General features: G+C 44.2%; 1 protein-coding gene across 5 annotated transcripts in view; it reads left to right on the forward strand.

Moving 5' to 3' along the window:
* jarid2b (jumonji and AT-rich interaction domain containing 2b) overlaps positions 1 to 23,764 on the forward strand; it is a 106,881-nt gene that overhangs the window by 30,296 nt on the left and 52,821 nt on the right. The window contains exons 1-2 of one of the 5 annotated variants that reach the window (XM_086280113.1): positions 18,227 to 18,420; positions 19,498 to 19,624. In XM_086280113.1, the coding sequence (XP_086136239.1) occupies positions 18,304 to 18,420; positions 19,498 to 19,624 (244 nt within the window). In that variant the 5' untranslated portion in view covers positions 18,227 to 18,303. Of the gene's footprint in view, positions 1 to 18,226; positions 18,421 to 18,478; positions 18,529 to 19,497; positions 19,625 to 23,764 lie in introns of those variants that run through there. The other 4 variants (XM_086280114.1, XM_086280115.1, XM_086280116.1 and 1 more) reach the window with 4 other exon arrangements.

Raw genomic sequence — 23,764 nt, forward strand, 5'->3', positions numbered from 1 at the left:
CCAATCCCTCGGTTATAAACGGCGGAGAAGAAATAAAACTGGCAAAAGGTTTCTCGCTGAGCAGCTACAGGAAAACGATTGTGAGCATTTGCTAACAGATCATCAGCTTAAATTAAATGGTACATTTTATGAGAGCTCTGTAAATCACGCAGCCCTGCTCAGGACGTTTTAAAAACACAAGCTTTACTTTAAATGGTACGTTGGGTACAATTTAAGGTACTTACGCTTACGGCAGCTTATTTCTTGGAAGTGCTAAAAGGCGGGTGGAAAAACCACTGAGCCAGAAGTAATTTTTGACTGGAGGAGACTGGACCCTCATGATATAAATGTGTGTATCTGCTGTTGTCACTGTCAACAGACCGTTATATCGCACATCTGTGTGCGTGTGTGCGTGCGACAGAGATGTTAATCTGGCCAGAAAGCAACAGCTGACCAGCACTTTTCACATGCATCAGCTTCAACTTTCTATTCTCTCCCTCAGATACACACACCTGTGCTGTTCGTCTCCTGTGCATGTGTTTGTCTTGGTAGCTGCAGCACAGGACCTTAAAAGCCCCGTGTTGTTCTCACTCTGTCGGCTGATTTTATGTGACAGGTGCAGTCCTCCAGGCGGGACAGAGCTTGAGCTTTTTTCTAAAAAATTTTTATTAAAGCACATGAATCAATTAAGAGGTGCGGCGCTCGCAGCGGACACGCGTGCACGCTCTTCATCGCTGCATGTAGAACCCTCAGCAGGAAAAGAGCTGATGTCAATATGAGCAGAGCAGGACTGGCTGGTATCAAGACGGGGCGTGTCGCGAGCAGCTGGGTGGGTGTCGGTTTCTAGGCTGGAGCGATAAGGCGAGGCGGTTTGGTCGATACTGTGGGTCCGCGTCACAAATGCAGTTTGGCAAGAAGGGCAGGCGACACAGGAATGGCTCATTTCTGCATAAAACTCGTATCTTTTCAGAAGTGGCGATGAGTCATTCACATTCAAATAACCGTCTTGAGCCGATGCTGAGAAAAAGGCTTTATCAGTGCTTGGAGAAGTTACTACAAAGCGGGCCGCTTAATGCGGTTGTGAAGTTCCGATGGAAACATGCTGGCAAAATAAACCCCAGCTGAGTGCTGCGTGCCTGTTCGTTCCCATCGTTTTCACCCGTTTCAGACCTCTTTGTTGTTCCGTAACTGCAAAGTCAGGCTTCAGCTGTAACGTGGAGGGTTTCTCCCGTGTTTGTATGTGGACACAATTTAAGTGTCAGTTTGAAATTTCTCCCCGCTTGGAGGGAAAGCATTTTAAGTGAAGAAGTGAAATATTCCAAATAAATGTACCTAATTCACGTTGCTTGTACATTAACAGGTCACAGCAAGCAGAGCACACACACACACACCAACCCTTTCCCCCCTTCTCCTTCTCCTTCCTCCCCCCGGCATGCCGAGAGTCTGTGGCAGGTTAATAAAATAAACATACATCTGGCAGTGGCAGGCATGTCAGGCTCCCTTAGCTGTCATCAGCTGTGTGTGTTTGTGTGTTTTGATGTGTGTGTTTGTGTGAGGTTCCCCCCCCCCCCCCCCCCCCCTTGCACAGGCTGTCACTTTTAGCTGGGATGTCAAAGCTCTCTCTCTCTCTTTCTATGTGTACCCCTTCCCAAAGCACATTGCAGCCCATATGGGGTCGAGCATTAGCTTAGCACACTGTGTACCAGAGCAGCTAATGGCTGCTCATCACTGAGGGGATATTGTCCAGTTCTACTCTCTGGTTAAATGGTACATGTTCCTGTGGGAAAGCGATGTCCTTGATAGTAGTGAATGGCCAGAATACATCTATAGACCAGTATCAATTGCTTGTTCGTTTGTGTGCGTCTGTGTGTTTTCACGTTCATGTTTTAATGCTGTTTATACTTGTACATTTGACACGTCAATATATTCTTGGTTTAATGACCATTAGAGATTCTGGGGTTTTCCAAGGGTTAGTTAGCTACACATGTGACAGATGTGCAACATCTTTTTGTGAATATGGCCAAACATGCATTTTATGACCTTCTAATAGTCTAAATATCTTCACCTTTCTCAAAGAGATCGACACTTATGACACCAAAACTTAGGAAGACTTTAAGATTTTTCTCTATTTGTTTCCTTGACATGAAACAACTTATTGAGTACTAAAGAAATAAAGTAATATTTAATTAATTAAATCATAAATGGAATGCAGACCTGAAACGCAGGTCTGTGCCAGATCTGTGGCGAATTGGTCCAGGTTTACTACGCCTAGTTATTCATTTTCTTCAAAGATTAACTAGTGCTGAAGTGTGTGTGTGTGTGTGTGTCTGTGTGTGTGTGTGTGTCCTCTAAAGGCTTTGTGGTGTAGGCCAAGCACAACACAGCTGCCCGCCCACCCACCCACCCAATCTCTCTTGCTCTCTCTCTTTTTCTCTCGCTCTTTGAAGTTTGTCCCAGTCCAGTAGAGTGGTACAGGGTCAGGATGGAGAGGAGGATTAACGAGGCCCCTGGTATAGACGGATGAAAGGATGGTGGGATGAATGGTCTTTATGAAGTGTTAGATGAGAGGAGGGAAGGCCAGGTGACGATGGCCAGTAGACTCTGGGTCTGAAGCAGACGCTGTGATTGAGAGCCCAGATCTAAGGTTTAGATTAAAGACAGGATCAGTCCCTGGCAGCACTGATATCAGCACACCCGACGCCCCTCTCGGTGGCCTGTATTTACAGTAGTGTTTAATGTTTCTTTTTCACCGCCGGCTGCCGGGGGAAGGACGCACCAGAGACGCGTCGGTAGTTCGGAGTCAAATTAGAATGTAACTCATGCCTGCTCTCTCAGAGGTGATGGGCGCTGAGCGAGAGGATGATTGTGCCTCCTTTCGCCGGGAAGTTTTGACTTGTGTGGCGCCGGCCTCGTATTGGCCGCACACGGCGAGGTTTTCTCTGATTTCTGGATCAGGCTTGTTATCCACAAAAGAAATTCTCTGCTTTAGCATGCCACCCACCCCTACGGATTGTGTTCTCGCCACCGGCGCTAGAAGCGCGCGCGCTGAGCTGATGTGTGTTAGCGAGCGCACACGTGCCGCTACGCTGAAGAGTCCCCACCTTGCAGAGCCGTGCAGCATTAAACAGACAGTGATGGATGTACAGTATGATTGTTTATTTTGCCTCGCTGTCGGTGATGGATGAAGATTTGTGCGGATTTGAAAATGTGGGTGAAATATGGTGAGGAGTAGGAGGAGGAGGGGGGAGCTGTTTTTAAAAATCAACTTCCCCAGGGAGAGAAACGCCAGCAGGGCCTATAGGACAACCTTCCATCATACCCTCACCTTGTCTGAAATTAAATGCCCCCTCCCCCTTCCAGCAGTGCAGCAATAATTCAGCAATCACAATTTTATCACTGCCCTGTGGGACTGTCAACAATTATCTCCCCCCTCCTGTGGTGCATATTGTTTATATCAAAGAAACCAGCTGATTGTGCATATCGAGGAAAAGCCTTTTAATATTGGTCAGCCTGGTTTTTAAAGATGAACAAACGCCACTAAACAGGCCTCATCTTTTTGCTTTATCATCCAACGCTCGCAGAGGCGTACGATCCACCCGGAAAGGCGTGCCACGTCTCCTTGAAATCGTAAAAGATATCCACATTATATTTATCAGCTCTGAATTCCTTCATCCTTACAGGCCACCGCGTACAAAACTTCCTCTGTCTGCTGATGACAGCATCTGAGCAGCAAAACATTTCTAACACCCTCTTCAGTTACCGTCTCCCCCAAGAGGCCAAAAAGGAACCAGGGTGAATGAATAGAAAGGGAAACTCGAGACACAATGCCTACCTGTCCTCGCTCCCTCCTTTTTCTGCTACCAACTCCCCTGTGGCATCGCTTCATTTCCTCTTTTTTTTTTTTCTCTCTTCTTTTTGCTGGCAGAAACTGTCTGACTCTTACGATTGCTTTCACACGGGCAGATGGCTCGAACGGGAGATTCTCCAGCTCAGACTAAAAACAAAACTGAACCCCAAACCCCCCCCGATCTTCTCTGTGCTAATACATTTCTTTGTTTTGCTTTTTTCCCCTCCTTTAAAAATTTTTTTTTTTTACTCATAACAACAGACGCTTTGTTAGTCAGCCAGTTTTTGCAAACCAGGCTTTCCCTTTTTCCTTTTCTCTCATCTTCTTCCTCCCTTTCCTCCTCTCACGCCACGTGGCCAGGACGGCTCACCGATTCCAGCACGCATTTGAAGACAAAAGATGACAATTTGCTGCATCTCTCTTGCTTTTAAGCACTGGGAGTTTGAGCACGTTGCACATCATTAATGAGGCAGAGGTTCGGTGCCAGGTGAAAGTTTGCAGCTGCGATCTAAAATTGTGCCAAGAGTGCTGCGGTAGCCACAGTATTCACATTCAGAGCATGACTTGAAAATATTGATTATGCTGTGACCAGCTGGAACCTGAAGAGATTAATAAAGATTACACTTTAAGCTTTACTCAATGCATTTTTAGAAAGTTCAGATCTGTGGTTTGAACGACTGTAATATAAAGTTGCTTAATATGAACGATTGGAAAGGAATCCAGGAGTCCCAATTTCACCTTGCGTTTGGAATTAAGAACCATGTGATCAAAACCCCCTTGCAGGCAGAGGATTTGCTCCCCCATCAGCAACTGAAAGGGACCTCTTTCTTTTCTCTGCCTGCTCTTCCACAGCACTTTGTCATGTAAAGAGGCCCTTATCTGCCTCTGGTTGGGGGTAAAGGGGCCAGAGAGGAATAGCTGGCCGGATCCCTGGGGCCACCAGAAATCGACGCATGTTAAATGAGTGACTGTGATTGACGGGTCCTTTTGAACAGAGTGACTGAGACCCACCCACTGACGTGACTGCCGAGAGGTCAACCTTAACCCCCACCTCTCTGGCCACCTGCTTGCCCTCGACCCTTGACCTTTTTAGCTGGACTTTTTTTTTTTTCTTTTTTGTGGGATATGAAATCAGTGTGGCGCTTAAACCACACGTGGTCTTTGATTGATTGGAAATTAGTTGCTTATTTCTGCAAATAATCTTTTGTTAATATTATAGCTTTAATTTTCTTTCGGCATATTGACCATATGTTTACATTTTGTGGTTTCTGCTTAACCTTATGGTACCAATTTAAAAAAAAAAAAAAAAAAAAAAAAAATGCATATAACTAAATGTTCCAGAAAATAAATTCTCACTTAGCCCAGGTACTCCACCTCTCACCCACCTAGGCGGGTCGCAGGGGGTGTGCTGTGCTGTCTGGTGCTGTGCTCGCCTCCTTGAGCACTGCATTTGTTTAACCACGTCTCGTAAAAGGATGGCCAACAATGACAATTTAATGGACGAAATGAGGGCAGGGAAGTGAAGCGATTTCACAAGGTCTGATTTAATTTGCCTCATTCGGACTAAATTGGGGCACGGTGTTTGGGTAAATAAACAAGATGCATCTGGACTGCAATAAATAGTCAAGTGGCGAGAGGTCGTGTGAGTAGGAGGTTGCGTAGATTTTTCCATTCCCCTGTGAATGGCTCCAGATTGGTCACAGAGTGCTTTTGTAGCACTTTGCCATATTTATTTACGGCTTGCTCTCACCATTTCACTGCGTTTTATTTACTCTCCTTACTGTGTTAGATGTTTCAAAGTTTGTCGGGATTGAAGTATGAGATTGTTCTCACTCTGGTGCACTTCAGCCTACTTGCTGGATATCGCCGCCTATTCTGAAAGTTTCATGATTGAGTTGGTTTTTAATGTCAAATTCTGCAAAAATGTAATTGGTGTATAGCGTATATCCTTTTTTTAATATGTGACTATATGTGGTTAATGCCTGAAGTACTTGCAAGTGTACGTCCAGTGCAAATCCCCCGTGTGTGTGTGTGTGTGTGTGTGTGTGTGTGTGTGTGTGTGTGTACGTGTGTGTGTGTGTGTACATGAGTTACTTGAGAAGCTAACAGACAGCGTTTCAACACATGCTTCCTCCCATTCCAAGTTTGTCTTTGATTACCTCACTAATGAGAAGAGGCAACAAACTAAAAGCAGGCCTTAACTATTGACTCATCAGAGCCTATGCATGTTTTTTCTCTGAATTGCTCAGCTGATGTCAGCCCCTCCCCCAATGCAATGCAAGCCTATGTGTGCACACAACATGCTCATTTCCATAAGGAAAATAGTTCGGTAGACTGGTTCAGAGCCAGAGGGTGATTATTTGTTTTGTTAAATTGGGTAATTAACTTGCCACCGAGCTGGTATTTGTAGCTCATTCAAAATAGTTTGATTCATTTTTTTTTATTTAGCAGTATAACACTGCGAAAATAATAGTTGTTTATGAAATAATAGAGAAATTATTGGCGAGTCGTCAAAAATGCCACTAACTACACAAGGCTTGAATAAACATGTTGCATGTAATCTGAATTGGATTTCTGCTAGCAGACGTTCAGGTTTCTTGGCGGATGGGTACAGGATAGGATTTAATGTATTCCTCTTTGTAGGTGACAAGGCGTGTGCTCTTGACTTGTATAGATTCTTTGAGTCATCTGTAAGCTATATTTGAATACATATGATTACCTACAGACAATTTTCTTTATGTGACTTTTATATATAGCTTTTAGGCCTACTTCTACTTCTTTTTGTTCCCCAGCTGTCCAGTTTCCTCAAATCCTTTTTAAGCACACACTGCACAACCATCCTGAAATATACTTGGATCTTGAAATTCCCATAAGTCTGTGTTAAGTTGCTTAATAAACACAAATATGATCAGGTAAGAGTACTGTCTCAAGAAAAATGCTGAAAGACCTTCAGAAAGCCTGCAGAACTATTGCTCAAGACCACCTTTAAAAAAATAAAGTACAGTAAGAAAGTCCTGGAGCAAAATATAAATAAATGAGGGGTGGTTTAAGAGTTTTTCACAGCGCTGTAGCTGATAGGATAAAGGGATGGATGCGCACCTTGTGGCCTTGAGTGAGTGTGTGTGTGTGTGTGTGTGTGTGTGTGTGTACACACATAGCAGGACACAGTTTGTCTGTAATGATCGAGACAAGCTCTTTTATAATGTGAGCCTTTAAGTCCTTCAGAGATGATCTGTGTGTGTGTACAGTGTCAAAAGAGCTGTGTTGCAATGGGCTTGTTAGCGAGATTGTCAGCCAGAGAGAGACTTGACCTTACATGGTCTGTACAAGCTATTCTGTTGTTGCTGTTATCAGCCCCACTCACGCTAGTGGAAAATGGGTCTCTTTACTTTGAAAAGCAGTCCTAGCATAGAGACTTTCTTTCTTCTCAGCTTTACGTTCAGCGGCATGTGATATCAGGCTAAAAAACGATCGGTGTCAGGTTGTTTTTCCCAAAACAAGCTTACTTTGCGTAGAGGTGAATTGCTAAATTGCTACAGTCTTCGTTGTTGTTTGTTGTTTAAAAAAAGACTGTTTTTATTTATGTGTTGTTGTTTTGTTTTTATACTTTAAAGGAATCTTGTTAATGGTAGTGGTATTGTTGAGTACACCAGTGGGAAGTTGTATCTGCCAATCTTAGGAATTTGCACGTCCCTGTGAGAGAGTAAACAAGACCCCCATCAGACGTCAAACCCAAAAGAAGAAAACCTCTGAGAGAAGCTCGCCCGAGCTTTTTATGACTTAGTATGTTCCATGTAGGCCTGCAGTGTTTTTTGTTTTGTTTTTTTTAAATGGGACTTTGGATCTTTAGCCAATATTTTGTCATGTTCTCATCCCATCTCAGCTTGGTTTGTTTATGGTCTGGATCCTCACGCCACCTACCACTACAAGCAGCTACATGCAGGCTCCCGTAGCCACACACCACACCCAGAGCATGTCTGTGAAGTTGGATACACAAAGTCAGACTAACCCTCAAGTGACTTACCCACAAGTGTGCAAACGCATCAGGGCCAACAGAGGGCAACTCAGGACACACACTCACCCCACCTCCTGTCTGGCTTGCTCCTTTGCCCGCGCGGCCCCACCAGCCGTCTGCCAACAGGCGGGTTAATATTGCTACCAGCTGCAGAGGGGGTGATGCCAACCAATGCCACCCGGCACCAGGCCCAGAGTGGCCACACAAGAGCCTCTCCTCTCCTCTCGCACAGATCCAGGCCATTTCAGGACTGCCATCCATCCTAATAAATGACACTGGGCAGTGTATTACCTAGCATTGCGGCATGCAGTAACGGAGGGGGGGGTGCATGACAGACTAGCAAAGAAAAGCAGGCCTTCCATCACTCCTTTGCTTGCTCACTTGTCTCCTACACCTTTCCTAGCAACGCATCTCTGAGTCTGGCAAGTTGCTTTTGTTTTTTGTTTTTTTTCCCCCTCTTCTTGTTAGTTTGTGTCATCAAAACTGCTGCAAAAAACTCGACTTATCCTTGTATGACTATAGAGGTTTGCATAAGGATGCTGAGCAAGGGTTTCAAGGTAAACATCGCTAAGGTTGTAGAGGGACCACTGTACACACACTCACACTTTGGCACAGTATGTGATGCCTGTGCTGACTGAAACCGTTCTCGCACATGAACTTGAGGGAACTGAGAAGCTTCCTGACTAGCGCAAGAAAGCAGGACACAATATGACCTCTCACAGACTATTAATACAGACTGTTGCTTGCTGTGCAGAGCACAGGACAGTCAGGCCTCGCGCAGACTTCGTACCAGGGAGTTGTCAGGTTTAAGATCCATGTGACTGCGTCGAACGTTTTCATTCTTGCGAGCCGTTTTTCACACTGCAGCGCATGTGTGAAAAACGGCTCGAGTCAAAAAGGATGTAGCGCAGAGGGCGAGCCAAAAATCACGGTGTTACATCATCGCTGGACGGTTTCCACTGTCTAAAAGTAATAACAGTAATTTTGTTTGTGGAACAGTTTTGTTTTCGAATACAGCAATTTCAAACGCATTAGGTGATTTCTGAGTGTCGACCAATGGCCCTTGATTTCACTGACGAGGCTCACTTAATCTTCAGCGGATGCAAAATACTATCTCTCAAAAAGATCTCTGAAAAGTAGGCAAGTTTCTAAACCCATTTTATTTTAACCCACAGGACTGCTTTTTTTCCTTTTTTCTTTTTTAAATTTCAGAACAAATTGTCACAATACCTAAAAATGGTTTGTGTAGAGTGGCGAGTGTGAAAGCACATGAGCATTGAAGGTGTGAAAAGGGATATTTTAAGTCACTTTTGTAGCTACAATGACCGCATCCGACTTCATTGACCAGCCTGGGCCAAGGCTACCACTGTAGTGCATCAGCACACACAAACACAAGCTTTTTAAAGCCTGAATCGACTCACTTCACAACAAAAGGCGCTACCTTTTGAGCATATTAGACGCTGGTTATTTTGGTTGGAAGAGATGCAAGAAGGGGCCTTAAAGATGAGCAAAGCAGGGTCAGAGATCATCCACATTTGTTGAATTTGAAGAGATGCAAGCAGAATTCAGATAATAAAAACTTTTTTTAAATGTAGTTGTCTCTGTGGTCAGCAAGAGGTTCTTTTTCTTCTTCTACTTCTTTTTTGGTATCGGTCTCATACCAAGTAAATACAGTACCAGTATTGCTGATACCAATATTGATGCTTTTAACCTATAAAGGCCGCTTATGCAGTATGATGTATAGACTTGTTAATTTGTGAATTCTGAAAATGTTTTAATAGCCACTAAATCGCTGTAATCTTTCATTTTCACAATAATTAGCTAAGGCAAGTAAACACACACCACAAAACTGTTATTTTGGAGACCTGGAATGTAAAAACGCCTCTCTTAAAGGCACTTTGTGTGAGTTTTTGATGTTTTACTGTGCTATAGGCTATAAATAAAAGTGATGTGACATTTCCCCGAGTGCATCTTTGCAGCATTATTTATTTTTTAATTTCCAAAAGAATTTTATTAAACACAGTTCAGTGAACAACCTACTGAACTTGGAGGATGGAAAGAGAGTATTGATCCTATCGCACTAGTATCAATCACAATACCGATACCAGCGTTGGTATCGATACTTTTGATATCTGAGTCGTCACCCCCCCCCCCCGCCGACCTCCAGTATTCATCCGGGTTGATCTGACCCCTCTCTGGCAATGCACACATCATGTAACTTTTCCTTTATGTGGGCAAGTCGTGCTCTCTTTCACACGCTCAATATCCTTTCAGTGCCATAGCTGTGGAAAGGTGGTGGTGGTGAGAGATTAATGTGTCTTTTCTAGTAAAAGCAGCTCACCGTGCCTGTGCAGAATAAGACCAAATGAGGTTCGTGCCTCGGGGTATGAGTTGTTGTTTTTGTTGTTTTTAAAGTAGACCCAGTTCTTGATGGCACTTGTGTGCTTCTTCCTGTCTGATTGTTTACAGCTTTACCGAACTGGATTCCAGATGTAATCCTGTGGTGCTCTCTCAGAGCGTGGCTATGTAAGGCTAACACGGAGAAAACAAAACAAAAAGTCTCCCTGAGGTGTTGCCCTCACAGCAACTTGGTTTCCTACAAAAGACGTCTTCCCCCAGTAGCAGACGGGTGCTGCATAAACTGACCAAAGGCTGGTGGTTTTCTGTGTATTCGTACGAGGCCTGTGAGCCTGCAGGCTGTTCCTGTCAGACGAGGCATGAGGCTAATGAGGTTACTCTGTTTCCTGTTTCTGCCTTCCTGTCCCCTCCTTGTTTGTAGGAGGGGGGGGACTTCAACTCTGGCACGATATGTCTATACAGTCTAATGTAGGCCTACAGTTTCTTCATGCATATTAGGCATGTGAATTTGTGTGCACGGGACATGCACATCAGACCGCAGCAAGCATTTAGCACTATTTGTCTCTAGCAGTATCATAAGAGCTCTTAACAGCACTAGAATCTGTCAAATTAAAGCTGGCGGCTAGTAAAAGCTATGGGCTGCATCACTGCAGTTAAACGAATAAACCGAGGGAGTCGTGTTTCTGTCTGTCTGCTGTTTTTTCAGTTTGTTTTGGTTACTCATCTTTGGCGACTTGTTCATGATCATCATCATGCCTAGTTAGTTTTTGACCCTAGAGAGCATTAAATCATTCGAAAAACCAATTATGAGAAACCAAATTTAGCACAAGCTTCTATATGATCAATCTTACAAAACAAAGTGTCGTGGTAGCCGGCAAGCAGCTGCGCGACGAGGCTAACGCACACCTGTGGAAATGATCCCACTTTGCATTTTCCCTCTGGCATTTACATCGATTAGCTAACTAAGATTCCACTCATCATTTCATAGGATTACTTTGGCCTGGAAGGTTTTTCTGTTCTCATTTAAAGTCTGTGTCTGTAAAATCTTACAATAATTTTCAAGAACTGTTCTGACTGCCTGATACCTTACCCATCCATCTGCTTTGCGGCCTCATACAATCTTACATCTTACGACACTTTCTTACCATATTTTCAATGATAAATGCACACGATGGCTTTCATAATCACGCACTCGGCAACTAGTGCCGAACATTCTGATCGGAACCTAAGAGCACATTTCCTTAGTTAATGAAGTAAGCTGTTGCCATTGATAAGAAGCCATACCTAATGTCTGTGTGTTTTGAAATGGAGCTCTGTTGGATGCGATCAGCAGCAGATTCTTCAGGGATCCTGGCGGAACAGCAGGGCGACGTAGCAGCCGCCGTGATGAATGGCAGCGTGTTGGGTAGTGCCGTTGATCAGAGCTTACTGCACGTGACCACAGTTGGAGAGCGTGCGTGTGTGTTTGTGCACGCGTGGTGTACAGAAATGAGTTAAACCTCTGGTCAGCGGCGTGCAGCCAAAGTGAAACTGATATTGTGACAGAGTTGGAGAGTAAATGTGTTGAATGAGGCTGTTATTATTAAACGAGAGCCATTTGTTGTGCAGTCTGTCAGATCAAAGAGGGAAAGTCTGCACACTGGTGTGTACATACACACGCGCACAGTGTTTTGTTTTTTTTGTTTTTCTTTTAATATTATATCTTAATGCACAATTCCTATCATGAGGCGTTTTGATGTGTTTTGGCCTATTGTAAGGCCAGACGTGGCTCAGCGTGGCTCAGCCTACCAAATGTAACTTCACAGTATGAAGAATGTTCCTCATCTGAGCCCTAAAAGCCATGGCAACAAGGCTGTGAAGCCACTGCAAAGTTGATACCACGCCACTCCTTGAACATTTCACTTTATGAGAGACACTTAAAATTCCCTCAGCAGCAGTTCTGCTGTCCTGTCTCAGCTTGGCGACAGTCAAAGCTTTGAGTGCAGGTTTTTTCTTTTTTCGGCTAATGCTCCTCCAGTGTGGTGTGGTATGACGCGCACAGAGTAGAAAACCTACAACTCCTTCCACATGCTGTTAGGAAGCTTGAGTCGGTGTTCCAGGATATAGAAGAATTAGGCTAACGGCCCAGAATTCAGAAGAGGCTTCACCTGCTCATGTAGCTGGTGCTGCTGGAATTTATGTAATATTATGTGCTGTTTCTTCTTCTCTGCTTTTTCATGGTTGTTTGAGGGTCATTGGCACATGCCTTGTAGGAGTACCGGTCCTTTTTTTTGGCATGTTAATGTGGACTGAAGTAGATGCAGAAACGAGGTAAATTGCCCTCCATCCATGAGAAGCAACATTTTTATTTAGTGGGCTTAATGGAGATGCACACAGACACACATACAGGCTCTTCAAAGCTCTGTGACATTTATTTCTTTCAGTCAAATTAAGCTCTGTGTGTGTGTGTGTGTGTGTGTGTGTGTGTGTGTGTGTGTGTGTTTAAAAGCTCCCACCCTCATTCCATCTCTCTCTGTCTCACTCTCCGTGCTCCACTTTTACCAGCCTGATAGCATTTAATGCTCGACAGGGCTGAATAGCTCTGGCAGTCTGTCACTTACGTGCGCTCAGATTCAGACGGTGCGTGCGTGCGTGAATGTGGAAATGCAGACAGCTGATATGATTGACAGCGGGGAGACGCAGGAGGTTGGCGCGCGTCTCATACCGAGCCCGGCTCAGCACGAGCGGCCGTCGTGACCAGACGGAAGGCATTTTGTTCTCGTGGAGAAACGTTGATCTGCTGAATGTCGACAAAGTGACGTTCAACAGCATTTCTGCCCACGGGAAGATCTCGATTTTTAAAGTCTTCACGTTATCACAGGAGGCATCTTGTAGTCTTTGTGCATTTGTTTCCTCTCTCTTCTTCTGCAGATGGAAATACTCTGAAAGTGCTAGGGCTATCCCAGCATGACTAGTTTAAAGGGAAGAGGGAAGGCCCCTTTGGCTGTACAGATGTGCGTGTGTGTGCACACAGACACACATTCCATTGCAGTGAGCTTGTGGTATAATGAGGCGATTATATAGGGCCCCTTGTCCCAGGCAACCCCCGAAACCTTGTTCCGTTCGGCTATTCTCTGAGGTCCAAGCTGAGCTAAGCATCCGGTGTACTTGAAGCTGTAAGGGAAGTGGGGACCAGGATGTAGTTAGGATCGGAATGTAAATTTTCAACGCAAACACATGCTTCATGCTTAAGGAAGCTGGCCTGGTTTTAGTTGATCTTGCTGATGTAGGATGAGGACAAGTGGGATTTTTAGGGAACAGCTGCCACTGTTTACACTCGACGTTGGAAATAAGCTTCAGAAAGTTTTTCTTTATTTTCTTTTTAAGTGAATCACTGCACTGCTTAGATACTGCATATGTATCCGTCACTCACAAGGAGTCCCAGCAGTGCTCAGTCGGACATAATTTGAACCTTTTGCAGCCTCATCAGTACTCCCATTGCCACTCTGTCGCTGGTTTTTGTCTTTTTAATGGGTTAAATGTTTCAGATCCAGAAACGCTTGGTCATGAATGCGAGAGAGGCCCCAGTCATGTATTTGGGAATTAAATAATTGTTATCAACGTCATCTGCACTGCTTGTGAACCCTCAGCAGTCGAGTCCTTGCAGTCATCTGGGGACCATGTGTTAGTGGTAAGAAAGCTCAACATGTGCAGAAAGGAAAAGAGATGGGTAGTAGTGGTGTAGGGACCGTCCCCGACTACTAGAAAACAAAATCCCAGGCTCTGCTAAAATAGCATTTCTCCTCCATCTATCTGTCCTGCTATTGCTCTGTCCGTGCTCCAACAGGAAATGTGTTAGAATAACAGATTTTTTTGGGCCAGTTTTGTAGAGTGGATCGCAGCTTGCGCATGGCCCACATTCCTCTGCTGTGACATCCGCACAGTCGGCAGCAGCACAAAGCTATTTATAGAACCGCTAGCTTGTACACACGCACGCACACCCACACTTGCACAGAAATGTATGCACACGCAAGTGTGCGGATTTATACGTGCGGTAGACTGAAATGCTAACGAGTTGTGTTCATTCAGTAGTGGTGTCGCTTACATGTAGCTCTCTTGTGTTTTTAGTTATTCATGAGTTGTATATCATCTTGATGATAAAAAGAGAAAGCACGTATTGGGTTTAATCATCTCTTCTGTAGCAGCACCAGGGATAAACAGTGAGTCTCTGTGTTAAAGGCAGCTTCTGTGTGTGCGTATTTTGCTTCATGTTGTAATAAGTAATTTCTCACACACACACACACACACACACACTTCTAAAAAAAGTACTTAACAAAACACTGGCAAAGTACAGCTTTGAGTTTTTGGCACTGGGGTATTTTTATACTGGTAATGAAATCAGACTGGGCTGGTGTTCAACATGCTTTTGTTGTGCGAAATGAATCCATTGTTTGCGTGTGATATTTTAATATGGGAGTTAAATATGGTCTCTGAGGAGATCTGTATTGTCACCGTTTATTCCCACTGAATGCTCAAGTAAAAAAAAATTTTTTTTCTTTCAACTTTTTGAGTGGATGCCCAGAAGATTCAGAACCCCATCCTCCTCTCCAACTCTCTGCCCCTACCCTGGTGTCTTACACCACATTTAGAACATGTGTTCAGTCTCCATTCTGGGTTATTGGATTTGCCTGCTTTGCAGAGAGGAGCATTTGAACGGGGGCTGGACTTGTGAAGTGGAACCGGCGCCACTTTTTATCCAGCTAATGAGCTGGTGCTGATGCAGCGATGGATGTAATCCTGCGCAGACTCTTGAGGGCTTATGCCTGGCACAGTGCAAGACTGCTTTTAAACATTTGCGCAGTTCTGTTTATACACCTGTGTTGACCGGGATTATTCGGTTGTTGGCAAAACTCTAGTTTTGCCTGGCTACTGTTGCCCACCTTTAAGATGGGCTCCAGTTATACTTTGAGCCGTTTAAGCCAGCTCCAGGATAATGTCAGGAAATGGAGCAGAAAAAGTATTTTAAGAAGCCCAGTGGTTAAGCTGTTTTTTCTTTCCTTTTAGAGCTGTACTTCATACTTAAATTGAGAGCAACATCACAGGACATAAGAGATGTAATGATCTTATATGACACACTTTTTTATGCGCATTATCCCTATGGATGCTTTAAACCTATCCGCCTGCATTTATGTGTATCTGTGTGTGTTTTGTAGGATGGCTTACCTGTGTATTACAAAAGAGTTGGGGGTGGGGTTGCTCGGTGACAGTAAGCGCACAATTATCCTGAGGCATCACTTGGTTATACATACGCACTGTGTGCACCGAAAAGGTCCCCGCGCTCATTAGTGGAATTCCACTAGCCTGGTGGGAGCTAGTTGTAGGGTAGATGTGTGTGTCAGTGCCAGGTAGCTCTGTGTAAAAGCGGTCTCTGAAGAGTTCTGGCAATGCCTCACAAGCGCAGGCGCACACATACGTGCACACGCACGGTGTGCTGTGTTTGTCAGGGAAAGTGAGGTGCAGCTCGTTTTGGTTGTTTGAGTAGATGTTTCTCTTCTTGTCTCATGCTAAGCTTGTCCTCTGGTAACACGATGTATATGGTTATGGAGGGTTTCTGTAATGCTGACCAACATTTTGTCAAACACGCACACATGCAGGCAGGTTCTTGTGATCAGCAGGCCCATTTTTGTCTTGGGTCAGAAAATGGCTGTGGAAACGTGTTTAATTGATCTCGTGCAGCTATGAGCAAGTATTGGGAAGTTTTAGGTTAGAGCAGTTGCAGCGGAGCACAGCTTTAACCGTCACTTTTTTTTCTTTTCGTTTCTCCCCTCGGTAAAAAGTCGGTCAGCATTTCTTCCCTGCATTTTTTTTTTTTTTCCCCAGTCTCGCATGTGTACACAGTGCAGGAAATATCTGTGGCAATCTGCCAACTACTGTGAGGAAACCACAGCGAAACAGAGAGGAAAAGAAATACAGATGAACTTTAAGGTCATTTTTTTTTCTCCCAATGCAGCTGTGTCTGGTGTTTTTGTGTGTGTGTCGAGCCATAGAATCTGTATATGAGAGCATTTGTAACCCTGAGATATACTGTCAGTGCTGTGTGTGTGTGTGTGTGTGTGTGTGTGTGTGTGTGTACATTTGGCCTTCTGCCACACCATGGAGGGAAAGAGTGCTAGTGAGCTGTCTAGGTAATTGGTGCTTACCTGGCAGGCTTTTGCACACATGCACACACAGACACACTCGCATGCACACACAGTGAATGGATTAGATGACATTAACTACAGGAGAAAATGGCATAATTGAATACTTCCCACTATCTGTCTCTCTAGTGTGTGTGTGTGTGTGTGCGTGTGCGCGCGCGCGCGACAGTGTAATGAGTGACTGCACGTTACGCCCCCAAAAAATACCCGATCACCCTCTGTCAGAGGCTGCGAAGCATCAGTGCACTGGGAGGTCTGCTTGCATGTGTGTGTGCACATGCAAGCGTGTGTGTGTGTGTGTGTGTGTGTGTGTGTGTGTGTGTGTGTGCACATGCAAGCGTGTGTGTGTGTGCACATGCAAGCGTGTGTGTGTGTGTGTGTGTGCACATGCGAGTGTGTGTCTTGTATAAAGGCAGACATGGCTGTCACCCACCAGCTCCATCATGTGCAGACACTCAGGTTTTAATATTTGCCCACCTTTCCCCTCACCAGCTCTTGAGGCCTTTCCCCGAAGGGTCCCCGGGCAGACCTCAGAAATCAAAACAAAGGCAGGAGCTTATTTTTATCCACCGAAGAGACGGAAACAACAAAGAGAATCTTCAGTTTTGTCAGTGTTACAGTCGTATCAACAGAAAACACTCAAGATATCTCTGCGACCTTTTAATAAGATTTAAATTAGACACCATATCGCTGAAGTTGGCATCTGGCCTGTAATCCAAAATTTGTACTGTGCTGGCTTATTTCTTTTTCCTTTTTAAATAAAGTTGTGTAAAGGCAACCCACCACTTTCACACTATTTTCTGCTCCTTCCTATCATATCTCAGTTGCATGTTTGATTGTGTGTAGAGAACATTTCCGACCCCAGGAGTCGGAAACAACGGGCTTATTCACTCGCCTGTGGGAGAATCCATACCAGTAGGATAAGATTACATCGCTCTCTATCTTCCACGCACACAGAAGTACAGTTTGTGTTCCCACAGCTCGTCATCTTTACTCCCCTGCTTCTGTTTTTTCTTTCCTTTTTTGGACTTTTTATTTATTTATCTTTTAGAATTTGTTTTAATACTATCGTTGTTATCTTGCAGCAGTAAAACAGTTTGATATGAGTGTTATTATAATTTTTTTTTTCTCGATGTGGAATTTTAAATATTTATTTTTAAAATAATGCACCCAATAATGCAGTGTCCGCCAGCCACTTAGCAGGGCCAGCTCCAGTGGTCTGAGTCAACTGGATGAACAAACAGTGTGCTCCCACACAAGTCTGCCTCTTTACATTTGACTCAGACAGAAGGAAATGTGCTTGCTGAGATGGGTCGACAGGACTAGAAATGTGCTTTTAATTCAGATAATTAGCATACATTACGTTTTTTTTTGGTTACATAAAAGCAGCAAATGTTTTCTTTTCTGATACTTAACAGCTGAAAACCACTCGCCCCATGACTCGAGTAGAGAAAAGCTATTTCCAGCTTCCATTATTTATTAATACCTCTTTGTTGTTGCGCATGTCCTAATCTCATTTCCTTTAGTCATTAGCGTTGTTCGACATCAAACACAGCTGTCAGAGCAATGAGTGTAAGCAGCAAGGGAGGAAAGAAGTATGGTGATTGCTGTTGGACACTCACTAAAGACCCTTTTAAGAATGCTCTTTGCGCTGGAATATTTTTTTTCCAATAAGCCGTTAAAACTCTCAGTGCCAGCAATGAGTGTTTCCAATAACTTTCCCTCCATGTGCTGCAAATTCAACCATCTTGTGTTTGTTGCCCAGACCGAGTTGAATGGGTCATGTCTCGGAGAAGGATGTGTTGTGCGCGTGCGTGTGTGTGTGTGTGTGCGTGTGCATGTGTGACTCCTGGTGACCTCTTTTGACAATAACAACTTTTGTCTCGTTCTCACTGGGAGAGATTAGCAACGCATAAACTCGCAGTCCCATGATGCCTTTTTCATTTGCTTCCTACCTATTCATCGCTTTAATGCTCTCCGATCACGGCGTTGTGGGGAAAATGCGACCCCTTAATGTATTGTTATGCAAATGTGTTGCCCCGTGTGTAAGCTAATGCTATGTTATGCTAATAGTGTGTCATGCTAATGTCACTATGTAGTGAGAGATGTTGGGGAAGGATGCAATAAGAACAATATGGAAGGGAGTCCCCATTGTACTCGGATCTTTTTATTTGTTTTTTCTCCTCTCTTTACTAAATCTATCATAACTCCTCACACATTAGCACAGCCGTCACCCAAAACTCGGATTATTTATCTGATGTTCTTCTTGATTTAGCTATATTTAGTTTGTATTGTAAGCTAACAGCTTTAACTGTTTCTCCACTCTGTTAGGTCATTGTTACATTGCTAACGCCATATTTTTAGCTAAATAATTTACAAGTTTCATAATTTTATCTAATATTATTACAAATATCCACTGTGTCTTGCTAATACATTCGTTTGTTTATCCACAGTGTTAGCTAAAAATTTCAACTTTTACAAGTACTTTAATCAAACTAGCCGTTTTGTTCTGTTTTGACCATCTGTTTAAAAAAATTGCATTCCTTATTTCTGCGTTAACTATTCATAAAATAATTTAAAATTAGTTTTCAGTTTTCATTGTCTAATTGTAATAGCTTGTTCATAGTTTAGCTAAAAAAACAACTTTTTTCCCCCCCTTAAGTAATTCCTTAATTCTTGGTCATTTTTGGAGTTTTTATGCTACACTGAATGTGCTGAGTAATTATGTGGTTATCTCCTCATAAAAATGTGAAAATGTACAGACTTTGTTGACGTTAGTTTTAGCTTTCTTTTGTTTTGAGACAAATCTAAGCCTGGCTGCCCTGTGAGCATTTCCTGACCTTGACCTAACGCCACACTACTTTGGAAGTTCTGTTGCCCTGCAAAAAGAAACAAAGGAAATGGCCCGCCATAAACAGCTGTCCAACTTACAAATACTGTCTTTTATTATGTGCTTTTCATGTTCTTGTCTGCCAAGTTTTTTTTTTTTTCTTTCCAAAACATGATGTGAACAGAAACAGAGTTAATGGTTAGAGAAAATGGGGAAATGCACATTGCTTGTGGTTTTTCTCTGCGATGAGGGCTTATACTAATCCATTTTCACCCTCTTGATATCTTCACAGGATGACAGTGATGGGATCCCGTGGTCGGAGGAGCGGGTTATGCGAAAGGTGCTTTACCTCTCCCTAAAGGAGTTTAGGACTGCACAAAAACGGCAGCTGGATGGGGATGGAACCACAAACTCTAATGGTGGGTTTAAGTCCACCTCCTTAATGCTCTAAGGAGAGCATTAAGGAGGTAAATGCAATACTGCATAGCTCATCTTTGCACTAACATTTTCTTTTGTTACTGTCTCTGGGTTGGGTGCTACAAAAGAGCAGATTGAGTAGATGTGTAGGTGTATACTGTACAGCAGTAATACTTTGCTGAATTAATCAGTGTTAAAGTGTGAAATAAGGTAAACTGGCCTATTTGTTCACATCAGCAGCATTCAGTAAGTGATTATACATATGCAAGTTTGCTGTATACTACAGATTAACCCTTAAGCACACAGGACTGGCTGTTTTGTTAATGGAATTGAGAACTCTTGGAGAACTGATTATCTTTCTCTGTAGGTTAAAACCTTTTGCAGGGACTTGCTGTGTTTCTACTGCGGGGACAAGGGTCTAAATAAAGGTCCAGAGAAATGACTTAGATCCTCAAAATAACCCATCTGAAAATTCAAGGACTTGGGTTTGCTGAAACTGCTCCGCTCCAGTCCATTAGGTGGTAGTCATGCAAAAACGGTGGTAATAGGATAGAAAGTGAGGCACAGGTGACACTTCTACACCACCTCCAAAGATCCCCAAACCTTTAAAAGGTACGAGTGCGAGAGCAGGGATGTTTTTAGTAGAAACACACAAAGTTCCTCCAAGGTTCCTACTCAAGGATAATGGTTCCTCTAGTGGAAAAGTCCCGTTTGTGCTCTTTATGTAGCTGATGACTTTGCAAAGAGAGAAAAACAAATGAAACCAATTAGTGTGCTGTTAACAGCTCGCCACAGTAAAAAGAAACTGTGCAGAAGGTGTGCGAAGCTGAAAACTGTCACGCTGTTGTGACAGAATCAGAGGCAAAGAATGGCTGCAGTCATGTTTTGAGGGGGGGAAATGTCACAGTTGCTAGTTTTTTGTTTTTTTTTTCATTTTCATTCATTATCCTTTTTGTTTCTGGTCACTGGGCCGTCTTTCGGGCCAGTGTCACATCCTCAAAGCTGAAAGCATTTCCCTCTTGTTTATAAAAAAGTTGTTTGTGCATCAAACACAAGGACACAGATGAGGTCTCCAGCAGTGCCACACACAACAAAACACGTGTATAGGTGTTGTTAATTCCACCTCCACTCAATAGCTTTACACATTTACACCCATCCTGGGGTCAGGGCTCATTAAAACACGAGCCTATCAGAAGCCTTAACTTGAGTTAATACCCGAAATTACTTACTAAAGACATAAATCCAATCCCATGGTCGAAGCCTGCTCCAGAAACAGTTGAGGGAATTTGTGTGTTTTTTTTTTTTTTAAAAAAGAGAGGCTGAAACAACATGAGAAGAGTGAGTGCACAGGGGGGATGAACAGCTTGTTTTGAACCAAGCTGCCACCATGTCTTTGTTTGACACTGGTGTTCCTACACACACATACACTCACACACACACACAAAAGCCCTTAGCCAGCCAACAGCGGTGATTTGAACTTCACACGTGCCTCAGAAGCTATTCTCAGTTGACATTAACACAACCCAGACGTGGAAAGAAAGAAACCAGGAGGGAAAAAAGAGCCTCTGAAAGTTCACGCCCAGTCTTCCAGCTCGGCAGAAAGAGAGACGGGCATAAACGGGGAGGTGGGAACCTCTTTTGAAATGTAGCTTATTCCTTTTCCTCATTTCTTATTTTTGCCATTTTTTCTTTATTAAACACAAAGATTTAAAAAAAATAAAAATAAATAAAAATCCTTTAGTGTTTCTGTCCATAGTGGTTCTGAGTGCCACCCCCTCCCTCCCCTCCTTGTGTGCCAGTACTTCTCCGTGCGTCTGTCTGGCATCTCATAGCTGCCACTCCAGAGCTCCTCAGGGCCTTTTAAGCCGCCGCGGGTAGCTGACCTTATCGCCTGAATAAAAATGACTCATTAGAAAGCGTTGGCAGCCTGTCGCACCGGGGGTAACGACAGCAGCCCGCACTGACACAAAAGGGAGTCGGGCTGAATAGACGGGACCTGCTGTTTTAGAGCACCGTGGGTTAGCGAGGATTTGGAGGCAGTGCGAGCGGCACAGTTTCCTCTCTCGCACAGACATTGTGGTGAAACTGTCAGCCATTTTGGAGGATCACACTCAGCATGCACTACATCCTGAATGGGCAGCCCCTGCTGTTTTAGAGGACTGCGGGTTAGAGAGACTGGGCATATTTTGGGGCCAGACATGTGCCGCACTTTTCAGCCTCATGCAGGCGTCGTCGTCTGTGTGGAAGTATCAGCCATTTTGGATAGGACATTGATGAAATGATGCAAGGCAGGAAATTCCTTGCTTATTTACTTAATTGACAAAAAAATTTAAAGAGCGAAATTTGTAAAACTGATTATTTAAACTGAAAATGACAAACAGTCCATTTTCTTGGACTGGCATTTTCTTTTTAATCCCAATGACAGAACGCTGAAAAAATCAAGCTTTTCAGAGTGTTTTTGTCAATGGACGATTGAATTCATGTTATTTCAGATCTGATTGAAAGCGTGGCATCTGGTCGTCATCAAACCAAGCTTCTAAAGCAGCTTTTTGCCCCTACTTTGGGCATCTCTCCATCCCCTCTCCCTTTCCTCTCTCCTCCCTCCTCCGTCACTGTGTGGCAGCAGCAGCTATCTATTTTAGAGGGAGGTGTGGCGGCCTGTCAATCAGCCGCACGTGCCGGTCTATCTCCCGCCCACCCCAGCCTTCTCCCTGTCCATAACCAGTAATCATGCCATCTCCCCAGCCACTTTACCTTTTGCTAGCTGGCAGCCGTCCGTCTGTGTCCATCACACTTTCTGCCTCTCGTGCCTCCTTCCCTGCATTATTTATCAAATAGCATTATGCCCTTCTGCATCCCAGCTTCTGCTCATTAATCCACGCATCGCAGCCACATTCTTTCTCTTTTTTCCTTCCTACTTTTCCCTATCTCCCTCCATCCATTTGTCCTTCCGTTTGTCCCCCCCACCCCCCTCCTCCAACGCAGGGTTTCCATTACACATCAATAGGACTCTGGTTACTGCCTTCTCCGCGAGCTCCTGTCTCCTCTCTCCCGCCTGCTGCTCAATCTCCTCGATTATGTATCTCCACGCCCACAGTCCCCCTTTTTTCTCCCACAGCTCCTTTCATCTGTCTCCGTCTTTCTCGCCATCTACCTCCCGTTTCCATTTTGTCCTTCCTGTACTCTGCCCCTTCTGTCCCAAGTATCTACGCTACCTGTCACCCTAACCCTCTCACCCTTTTCCCCTTCCCCGCCCCGTTCTTCCGCCATTTGCCACCCTTCAGTCTCCTCTTCTTCTGACTCGTCAAAGCTATCTCTCTGTAGCCACATCCCTACCTCGCTATCTCGCTTACACCCACCCTTTCCTTTCCTCTCTCTCCATTTCCCTGAGTGCTATTGATGGAGGAACTGGCTGCTGGCCAAATTCCAGGAGGCGCTGAAGAGAGGGCTCCCTGTTTGCCCATTTCTCCGACTGTCCCCCCTCTCTCTCGCTCTCTATTTTCTTTTTTTCCCCTTTCTCGTCTGGCTGCCAGTCTCACGACTTGTTGTTCCTACCCGTTTTAATGCACATCATGGCCTTTCCCTCAGCTCTCAGTTTGCTGTCTCTCTGCTGTCTGTCTGCATTTCCCGTGCTGCCACCCGCTTGCACGTCCAGAGTGGCAGCCCGTGGCAGCTTGAAGCACTGTGTGGGACCTCTATTCTCTCTCTGGTGATAAGATGCCGGACAGAGGACGACAGATGAAGGTATACCAGCACAGACAGGGAGGTGGTGATAAAAGAAAATCACGGTAGCTGGAAGAAGGCGAGTTTGGATTTCAAGCGAGGCTGAGAGATTGTGTCTACTCGGCCCTCTCGCGCTTTCCCACAACAGTTCGAGCCATGATGGTGTCCATTCTTTACCTTTGATGCTTCAGTTATAGCCTTGAACAGCACAAAAGCAGATGCCGTGTTACAGAAATGCACATAGTTGCGAGCTTTTTGTTCTGGTTTGTGGTCATAGCTGCACTATGAGGTCTAATTTTAGAAGGAAGAGCACTATATTTGGGGCTATTTCAAATCCCATTGCCAGGCAGTAAGTTTTGGTATGTGCTTCTACTCTCAAAAAAAGAGTCTGGGAATGGATAATACAAGGAGTTTTCCTG

Source organism: Aulonocara sp. 'chitande type north' Nkhata Bay, linkage group LG22 (genome assembly GCF_057382095.1).
Source record: "Aulonocara sp. 'chitande type north' Nkhata Bay isolate Kocher_YH1m ecotype deep benthic linkage group LG22, A_spYH_male_GT1.1, whole genome shotgun sequence".
Classification (NCBI taxonomy): Eukaryota; Metazoa; Chordata; class Actinopteri; order Cichliformes; family Cichlidae; genus Aulonocara; species Aulonocara sp. 'chitande type north' Nkhata Bay.